This window comes from Athene cunicularia (assembly GCF_003259725.1).
Source record: "Athene cunicularia isolate RWA chromosome 28 unlocalized genomic scaffold, athCun1 chr28_part2, whole genome shotgun sequence".
NCBI classification, from domain to species: Eukaryota; Metazoa; Chordata; class Aves; order Strigiformes; family Strigidae; genus Athene; species Athene cunicularia.
Genome location: NW_020799140.1, coordinates 2,017,382 through 2,026,832, shown reverse-complemented (window position 1 = coordinate 2,026,832; position 9,451 = coordinate 2,017,382). Strand labels below are relative to the sequence as shown.

Sequence of the window (9,451 nt, the reverse complement as noted above, 5' to 3'; positions counted from 1 at the left end):
TCTCCACAGACCATCACTGAAGCACACTGCAACCTGTCCTGAAAAGTGCTATTCTTGGCTCGTTTTGATTTGTGATTTGTTGGTAGTTTTTGGTGTTGTTTGGTTTGTTGTTGTTTTGTTTCTTTTTTTTTTTTTTTAAAGTAAAATGTTTTCAAAAAGTTTAAAGGACTTTGCATCTTGGAGACAGGGGAGGCAGGCTCCGTGATCTTACAGAACTTGGAATAAGATGGTGACAAGGTCTTACACCAAAAGGTCATTTACGTGGGTGACTGCCAGGCTGCGTCATTCTTCTGCTCCATTCATTCCACTCTGCTTCGATTCATGACATACTGGGAAGGAACAGAAAGACAGAGGTATTTTTAGAAAGCAAATTGTAAGTAAAAAAAATTTGTTATTCCCACTATGTCAAAAAATATGAGTATGTTTGGGTGTTATCCTCTACAAAGTTGTATCAGGGCCAAAGATAATGTCATTCACAGCTTTAATAGGCTTTTTCTTCTCTAAGGAAGTGAACAAGACCATGAAACAGGGTAAAGGAAGGCAGCTCTGCAGTAAATTCCCACATGGACACTTTTACCACGTGGCAAATGCCAGGTAATTTATTGAGGGGCAGCTTTTCTCAAGTGCCCCCAGAGCAGCTGCAGCTCTGACCAGCCCGCGCTTTGAGACAAGCCACAGCGGCTGTGACCGTGGCAGGGTGAAGGTGTCAAAGCCTCCCGGTTCTGTCCCCCGCCTGCTGCAAAGTGGCTGGAGCCTCTTTTGTGCTCCATGAGTAGCAGTGGGCTAAAGAGGTCCTGGGTCTAACCCGGTCTTGTCGTTCCTGTTGGGGGGGGTTACAAACGGGATGAAATCTATCACACGGAGACAAACAGAAGACAGTTCAAAAATGCAACGAAATCTATCACACAAACAGAGGCAAATCAAACCTGGTTTCTTGATCCTCTGCTGGGGGCACAGGCCTGCTTGGAAGAGAACCAGCAAAACAATAAGTGAATCTCCACCACAAACTAACCACCTTCTCTTTTGGCCCTGAGGTCCCATTTGTTTTTTGGAACGATTCAGACTTATCCAATGGATCTTGGCAATTTTGATCTTTTTTTTTTTTTTTTTTTTTTTTTTTTTTTTTCTGGGAAGAGAATAGCATGAATATGCACTGTTCCCCCTCAGGAGCTAGTTAGATAGAATTAAAAAAAAAAGAAAAAAAAAGTGAGGCTATATCATTCTGAAGCAGAGCTAAAACCAGGCCAAATTATCCTGGCATAGGATTCTGACACTGTCTTTCAAACCTGCCTAGAATTTTCCTTCCCATCTAAAGTTACAGCCTCATATGTTGGCTTTACGCACCCCCGAGATGTGCCTGACAGCAGTATTTGGCCTCTGCATTGCACCATCATGCAAATGCTACAACTGAATGTCAGGAGACTGTTCCCTGGTGCCTCTGGCTCTGGTCCACGACCAAACGGGTTCGCTAGCTTTACGGAGGTAAAGAGCAGTGTCAGGAATCCATTTGCCTAGGTGAAGGTCAATAAAATCACAGAAGTGGCGGCACAGGGAGCTGGTAGGGAGAGGAGAGGCTTTACCACTTCCCAGACACTTTAGAAATGTCCCATTGGGTCCAAACACCTCCCAGAGCGCAGAGCCTGGCTGCCCAGGGGCGCTACCGAGCAACAGGGCCATCCTCATCGCCAAAGACTGCTTAAGCTATTCCATAAGTGACGGATAAACAAAAAAAGAGTCGTTACCTTTCCTTCTCAGCCACATCTTGTTTCTCTTCTGCCCTGTAAACACAAGTCACGTTTGAAATCTATCACCTGGAGGCGAGCAGCGTGGCAGTGTAGAGTGTCTAAGGCCTTTCTAGGGAGATAGGGGGACCTCAGGCAGGGGTTGCAGAGGATCAGAAACCACTTCTCGTCCCTGTGATATACAGCTCGGATAATACTAACGCTCTCAGGATGCCTCTGTCGGCGCTAGAGGGAGGTAGCTGACTAATTTGGGCTGGACAACTCGCTTTTCTGCAGCTCATGAACTGAATCCTCCCAAACTGGCATCTCCCATTCAGTTCCCTAGCTCGAGCAGGTGTTATTACAGCACATTGCTCTTGTGCTGACCCAGCTGGTCCTTCCCCTGGTCGTGGCTGCCTTTTGCTTTAGCAGAGCTGATTGTTATCACTGCTTACGGCCAGCACTTCTAACCGAAATCACCAGCGATGGACTGGGTCTAGCAAATGAAAAAAATCAAACTGTAAACTAATGGCCCTCTTTATGCCACTCTAGCAGAATGAAGTGGCTTTTAAAAGAAGCACTAGCTCTCGCTTTAAGGTCAGTTTGCATCATCAGGTGGGGAAAATGTGACATTTTTCATACATAAAGTGATTTCTGATGACCTTGGCTAGCACATAGGGTGCGTGTTCAGGATGTGTGCACCGATGGGGTTAAGAGGAACAGTTCTATGGATAAATAAACTTTTAATCGAACTTCTCCTCCCTCCTGCAGCTTTTGCTTATTTTCAGAAATTCAGTAGGAAATAAGTGTAGGCTGTGTGGGATATCAGGGTAGGAGGAACACAGAATTGACTGGTTATAACACAAATAATGATGAGAGAAAGCAACAGCATCCCAAGAAAACGAACCCACCCTCCATCCCCCCCATAACTAATTTTACCTTTCTTTTCTGGCCTTGATCCTCTCTTCTTCATATCTGCAACAAACAGGAAAAATTCTTTAAATGTCACCCAGTCAGGACCGTACACTTTTAGTAAAATGCAATGTTTGCTCTGAAGGTGACAGAAACTGCAAAGTAGCACAGTGTGCAGGCTCTTGTTTGGCACCAGTACACGCGTCAGGTAAGGTTGGCCCCGGGCTCTGTGTTTCCAGTACATGGGTTTTGACTCAACACAATATCCTGCTACACAGGATTTTTGTCCCCCACCTCCTCAGAGCTACGTGTGCGCTGATACTCACTGTAAGACACAGTCTGGGATCTGTACGTGCTCCATTGGGATGAGCTGCTCCAGTTCCTCCAGGCTGTGAACATACTGGATCTTATTGATAAACTTCACACTGGCAGAGAGAGAGAAAGAGCGTGTGCTTGAGGTCTCACTTTGATGTTCTCTCCATAGGAAGCCAGAATTTTCCTGATGGAAATGAGGAGTTCTGCATCTCTGTATCCTCTGTAGTCTGAGTGTACCCGTCGTGTCCTCCCGGTGCCGTCGTGCTGATGACTAAAAGTTTTCATGAGATGGCACTTTACTGCACCTCGCTTTCACTCCCACCTCTCAATATTTGTAGGAGGGAAAAAGGACGGACCACCGTTCCTGCACTTGCCAGTAAATCTTTAAGTGCTACCCACTGGGACAAACTTTGATTTGGATCTAAGTCACCAGTGTCTCCTAAAACCACCTCTAGAGTTGTCCTTGGAAGCATCAGAGAGAGGTAGGATAAATGATGAATGGTTTCGCCTTGGTCTCTACTAGTTAAAGGTGAGCTTAAGATCTGATGCGTGAGACTAAACTTCCACCCCAAAACCAGCTGAGTTTGGCAACATGTTATATTTACCTGATAAAGGGTCTGGAGATCGCCAGCACTGTCCGGATGAACCACGAAGGATGCACAATTATCAATGCTTTGAGGTTTTTACGCAGCCTGTGGAAAAGCCATGGGACAGAAACTCAGGTTCAAAGTACCTTTTCTTAAACTCGCCTGTAACTGTCACAGCACTAATGAGTGTTACGATGCTCACCACCCTCAGCTGGGTGTCGCCAGACAAAAGCCTTAAGAGCCCTATTTAAGCTCAAACTTGGGTGCTGTATCAGATTTCTGTGAAGATGCTTGTGAGGGAAGAAGGAGGAGGAAGAAGTGATGAAGAGAGCCTAGAGTAAATCAGAAGGCTGTGACAGAGGAAGGGATTACAGAATGTGGGGAGTGAGGAAGGAGGGGGAAGGAAGCAGTGGAAGAGATGTGGGAAGAGGAGAGGCAACACCAGCAGGACTCTCACCTTCTGTCTATCATCTGATAGCATTTCTTCAGCCAGCCGAGGCCTGGCATCCTCCTCCGGGGCGTTGCTCCGTTTAGGTACACGATCATATAGTCCTCAGCCACCAGCAGCTCCAGACTACTGATCACGTACCTGTTGGGCAGTGATCAAAAAACAACAGGGACATGAGACTCAAAAAAATAAAAAAAAAAAGTCCCTTGAGGTTTCTTCAGGTGGCTGTGTATCATCCCCAAAGGACTCCAGCCACATTCTTTGTAGACCTTGGAATAGGTTTCAAACTCTCGGCAGGATGCCCAGGGGTCTTTCTCAAGGACTGCTGGTGCTTGTTAGCAGAGTGCCTACACTGATGGAGATCCCTGCACCATTCCTCTGCCTAGCAGTAGCATCTACCAGCTGTTCAGCATCGTATGCACACGCTCTACCCTGGTTGTGAGTCCATCCCTGGCATAATTAGCACTAAATGTTCGAATGCTCTGACTTACTGGATTTGGATGCAAACGCTGTGGGCAGTGTCTTACCCAGTGACACTCGCTCCAGTCTGCAGCTGCACAATGGGTACATCTGGCCCGGATTCAAACTACTTCCAGCTGAGGTTCCTGATGCAGTGGATACATGGACACTGTTTTCCTAGAGCCCGAGTTACCTTCCTTGCCCTCCTCTCCCCTCACAGACCCCAGCCACTTACAGGAAGAGGTTCTCCATGATGTAGTGGTAATCGGCCAGGTTACTGTCGGGCAGATAGCAGGCAGCAAAGACAATGATGGCATTGAGACCTTCTCCGTAGTATCCTGGGGAAAAGAGACACAGGCAGCATCAGTGACTCTTTCCAGGGGGAGATGCAATTGAGGGAAAAAACGGCACTGAAGATGTATGGCCAAATTTGGGCCTGTGCTGGTTTTTGTGCCTCTGTTCAGCCCTAGGTAAGTGTTTGTCTCTCGCAGACCTCCTTCATGATCTGATTTGCCTCTGATCCTGGTTTTGGCTATAACAGGCATGTGGGGTTCGGGGAGGGAATCTGTGTGTGTGTCAGCGCAGAGCTGAGAGCTCTGCCCTGGGTGGCTGCTTGGCTTTGCTCGGATTTCAGAAGTGGCCTCTAACTGTGGCCGCAATGGCCCTTCGCTGTGCCTCCAGAGACAGATCCCTACAGGGGGTTAAGCCCCTGCGGTCCCTTCAGCACTGGCAATGCTGCCTGCACCCAGGGCTGAGGATTGGGGTACATTCCATCTTGTTCAGAGCCAGCTTTATCACTGCTTTGGCTTACTGAAAGCCTGCTACAGCAACTATATGTTTTTTACCATGAGCTGGGTGCTTTTGTGCTTGTCTGCCACATAGTGGTACAAAACGAATAGCAGTTTTTCCCTAAAGATGCAACAATCGGTCACGGCATCCCCTCCAGTTTGACAAAGGTGGACTGAAAGAAATCCACCAAGCCAGGATTAGGCCTCCCTCCCCCTCACCTCCGTGTGTCACCACCCTCATGTAGGGTTTGATCATCTGGAGGTCGATGCGGTGCTCCTGCTCTCCAATGATGACAGTCCTCCAGAGCCGCCCGTTAGTAGCACTCCCATCTTCTGTCCCACCGTCCCCAAAGAGGTCTGCGCTGTCCCCAGGCATGTTCTTGGCTGTGGCTACAGGAGTGTCATCTGGAAAAGGGACAAACATTTCTGCCTTTAACATAATGTATGAAGAGGCTCTGCAAGAGCTTTGGTGTGCAGTAAGAGACAAGAAAAAAACACGAATGGAGGATGATCCCTTTCGTCTGCAACTTTGATCTGTGTAAGTTTGTGGTTCTTAATCTTGTCCCATTGCCAAATTGTAATAGAAATAAGCTTATCATCTCATGCCGCTTCAGTACCTGCAGTCACAGGTCGGGCACCTGAATTTTGCTGGATCCTCCTTCAGATCCATCTATACTGGCTGAAGAAGGTGCCGCCTGTGGCAAAGGGGTTGTCTTCTGATCTGCTAGCAGAGCTGTCTGCACGAGTCCTCCTTAGCCCGAGCCAGTCCAGACCAGCCAGGTTAGCAAAGACCGTGTTATTCGAGATGTTTGAACATTCCCGTGACAGCTCTGCTGGCAGAGCCAAGCAGGCAGCGCCTTCCAGCTTGGAGTGGTGGCCCAGCTGCTGCTGGCAGGGCACGTGTGTCCACAGCCTTATCCTGAATTATGGCCAGACTGGGGTTTGTAAGTCCCTGAACTATTTTTGCCCACGCTATCCCCTGATGGAAGTGCTGCAATAGCAGCACTGGGACTCCTGGGTTATAGCTGGGGTCCTGCTGGGGCAGATGCTGTGTGGAAGATGGGGCTGTGTTTCACTGCTGGTGGAGTTGGTCCTCAGCTGCTGATGGTGAGTGGTGTCAGAAGTGGCTAAAATGAGGCTAAAAAAAGCCCCAACCCTTGCAGACATTCAACCCAAACCAGCCTTTTACCTTCCCATTCCAGTTCGTTCCCGTTTCCCAGGAATTCAAGGGAATCTGTCTCATCAGGAGTTTCAATATCGTCCACATTTATGTCGAGGTCATCTGGTGTGTCCAAGAAGTCATCGGAGAGAATGGAGCCTTCACTCTGGTCCAGGGAAATGTTGATTTCGGGTGCAACGAGTGTCTTCCGCTTACGATGCGCCCCATTAAAGTTCAAAGTATTTGGGGGAGCTGGAGTTAAAAGGAAAATAACTGACAAGTTGTCCTCATCCTCTACCCTTAGTGCAAGACATGGTGCTTTCATTATGCACGTTTCAAGCTACGGTCTTGGAAGCTAAAAGTGGTGGCTCATAGCTGGGAGGTTCTGGACGCCTGCAGGTATGGCTGGATAAAAGCACCCACACTTTTGAGATACCTATTTCCTCCCCCGGCTTCTTGTGAAAAAAATAGAAAATTCTGCTGGTTTCCTCTCCCGTGTGGGATTTTTTTTTTTTTTTTTGTGTGGATACTCCAAGAGAACTGGCTTTTGTGCTAACTGCAAGCTGCCGTTCCCATAGGCTTGTTTTCCTTTGAACTCCTGACAAGGCAGACTGGTACTTACAGGATGTATTCTCGTCTTCTGTAGGGCTGCCCAGCGACTCCATCCCTGTCTCTTCTGGGAGAGGTCTGCAGGCGAGCCAAGACGTGGAGGTAAAAAGACAGGAGATAACGGGAGACGTTTAGGGGAAAGTCACTCCACGGCAGAGAGTGATGAGAACTGGGGACATCAGGGAAAAACATGCAGCCCCGTGCGTGCTCTGCCCTCTCCCTTTCGCCGGTGAGCTCAGCCTGAGGGATACCCTCAGTGATTTGCCCAAGAGCAACCCAGCAGCTGTGTTTTCTTACTGAGGCCTGTGTAATCCCTAGTAACCTCCAAACTAGCCCTGCATTTACACCCCCCAAAACATCCTTCATGCTGCCATTCAGCCAAGAGGCTGGAAGATCCAGCCAGGGACACAGGAACAAATCCTGTCCCCAGAAGAGCCTGGTAACATCCTCACTTTCTCCATATTTTCCCCGCTTTTATCTCTGGCAGAAGTTTGAGAGGCAGTGCCGCTCTCGGGCTCCTTATCAAGGGTACCAGGGAACATCTTCTGCAGTTGGTACTTTGTATTCCCGGTGGGCGATGCAGTGGGCTGTCCAGACAGCCTGAATTCGGCTGTTCCTGAGCCCAGCAGTGGATGCTTTGATCCTGGCAGCAGCTGAGCCAGCAGTGGATGCTCAGCACAAGAGCACTTTGCACTCCCTGCCAGTGGTTTTGTAAAGTGCATCCTGCTTTCTGCCACAGGCCGCAGCTACAGCAGAGCAAAACTTTATCCAAAGCACCTGCCACAACCACCTCTGGGGGGGGGGGGGGGGGGGGGGAGGCAGCTGCCTCCTTGGCCTGTAGGGACTTTGCTCTAAGGCAGACGGTGTTCAAGGCGAAGATCAAACCTTAGGTGTGCTCCCGGAATTGTCACCCCATCCTCACCTCAGCCCCCATTTCACAAAAGCTGACAGTGATACCCAAACCCTGCTGAGGTTTGGGAGCAGCTTTATTCTGAGCTAAGATCCAGGTGCCAGCACTCAGACACGTATTTTGGGGCCAAAGGCTGACCCACTGCTTCCTTCCTGGGGCTCCATGGCAGAGGTTTGAGCCTGGCTCCTGCACCCTCGGTATAAATCACCTTGCCTCCAGCCTGCGGCTAGAGGCATCCATTGATTTAAAACTTGGCCTTCCTGTACAGATGCTAATGCCAAACCTCATTACGGGGCTGTCACCCTTTGGAAGGTGCTGGAGTCGCTCCTGACCCATACTGGAGTAAGTGAAGTCAGAATCTGGCCCCCAGTGAGGAACCCTAGCTGGTGGCTGAGCAGCACACTCCCCACCCTGAGCTGGATATTTTCTGGACGCTTAATTTGAGCTGGGCCTTGTGCCTGTCCCCTGGCATTAGCCGGGTTTGAAACTTCTTGCACAGCATGACCAAACCCCACCAACCCCACGACATGTTCATGTCATCAAAGATCTGCTTCAAAGGGACCTTCTGAGCCTCCTCGTTTCACCTGCTCCTTGCTGGAAGCTCCCCCTCAACATAGCGAAGAGCTTTTACACCTCCAGGTGTAAAATCCTGGGTGCTGGCACAGCCTTGGGGTTGAACGGGGGGATAAACCCCACCAATTTGAAGGCAGTGCTGTGAGGATGGGGACGGGGCTGTGCATGGGGCTGGTGTCCAGCAGCTGCCAGCCCTGCGGTCCAGCGACGGCAGGGAGAGGCGATGGGACCGGCGCCGAGCCCGCAGGAGGATACAGCCCAGCTCTGCCCTACAAAGGCACCTCTTCGGGCTGCCATGACACCAGAGCCACCAGCCAAATTAAACCCTATAAATATTTAGATTAAAGGATAATCCTCTCCTAGCTGGTTGCTGTATATTTATGAGAGTTGGAGACCTGATCAAAGGCTCCTTACTCGCTTGTGCAGCACCCGGACCCTGTGGGCTGCCACGATATTCCCGAGCAGTCAGAAAGATCCCTCTGCCCCCTCCAGCTTCTCCTCCTCCCTTTTGCTTTTGTCTTGAACGGGGCCTGGCTGGTTGTTTATCTGACTGTGAGCTGGCGCCTGGCACAACTTGGTGATACAGCATCAAAGGGAGGCGGGGGGGGGGAGAGGCCCAGCTGCACCGAGTACGTGCTGCCGTCAGGCACTCTGCTCCCTGATGCTCCGATTAATTTAAAGAAAGCAATTAAAAAGTCAGAGGTGAAGAAAAGCGCTTTCTTACCTTCCCAAAGGGTGCTCGAATCGCTACCTCCCCGTCTCTCGCGTAAATCTTCCTCCCCAAAACGCAGCTATAGCCCCAGAGGCCAAATTTGCTGAGCGAAGCAGGTTCTCTAAGGGTCGGGTGCCACCATTTTGCTTTCTGCTCACAGCCTGCTGCCCACTTTCCCTCTATAAACACCTTTTCTCGGGCTCCCACAGCCCGAGCCCTCCCTGCCCGTTACCCGTTGGCAGCGGGATGGAGCTGTCT

The 9,451-nt window shown here is 49.8% G+C and overlaps 1 protein-coding gene across 3 annotated transcripts in view; it reads right to left on the bottom strand.

The window, feature by feature from the left end:
- Positions 1 to 104: 104 nt before the first annotated feature.
- The window catches only part of ATCAY (ATCAY, caytaxin), a 12,250-nt gene continuing 2,903 nt past the window's right edge, over positions 105 to 9,451 (bottom strand). The window contains exons 1-12 of one of the 3 annotated variants that reach the window (XM_026865213.1): positions 9,206 to 9,439; positions 7,012 to 7,076; positions 6,420 to 6,641; positions 5,450 to 5,635; positions 4,678 to 4,780; positions 3,993 to 4,124; positions 3,554 to 3,640; positions 2,960 to 3,058; positions 2,661 to 2,696; positions 1,743 to 1,778; positions 927 to 962; positions 105 to 329 (exon numbers count right to left, since the gene is read on the bottom strand). In XM_026865213.1, the coding sequence (XP_026721014.1) occupies positions 320 to 329; positions 927 to 962; positions 1,743 to 1,778; positions 2,661 to 2,696; positions 2,960 to 3,058; positions 3,554 to 3,640; positions 3,993 to 4,124; positions 4,678 to 4,780; positions 5,450 to 5,635; positions 6,420 to 6,641; positions 7,012 to 7,054 (990 nt within the window). In that variant the 5' untranslated portion in view covers positions 7,055 to 7,076; positions 9,206 to 9,439 and the 3' untranslated portion in view covers positions 105 to 319. Of the gene's footprint in view, positions 330 to 926; positions 963 to 1,742; positions 1,779 to 2,660; positions 2,697 to 2,959; positions 3,059 to 3,553; positions 3,641 to 3,992; positions 4,125 to 4,677; positions 4,781 to 5,449; positions 5,636 to 6,419; positions 6,642 to 7,011; positions 7,077 to 9,205; positions 9,440 to 9,451 lie in introns of those variants that run through there. The other 2 variants (XM_026865211.1, XM_026865212.1) reach the window with 2 other exon arrangements.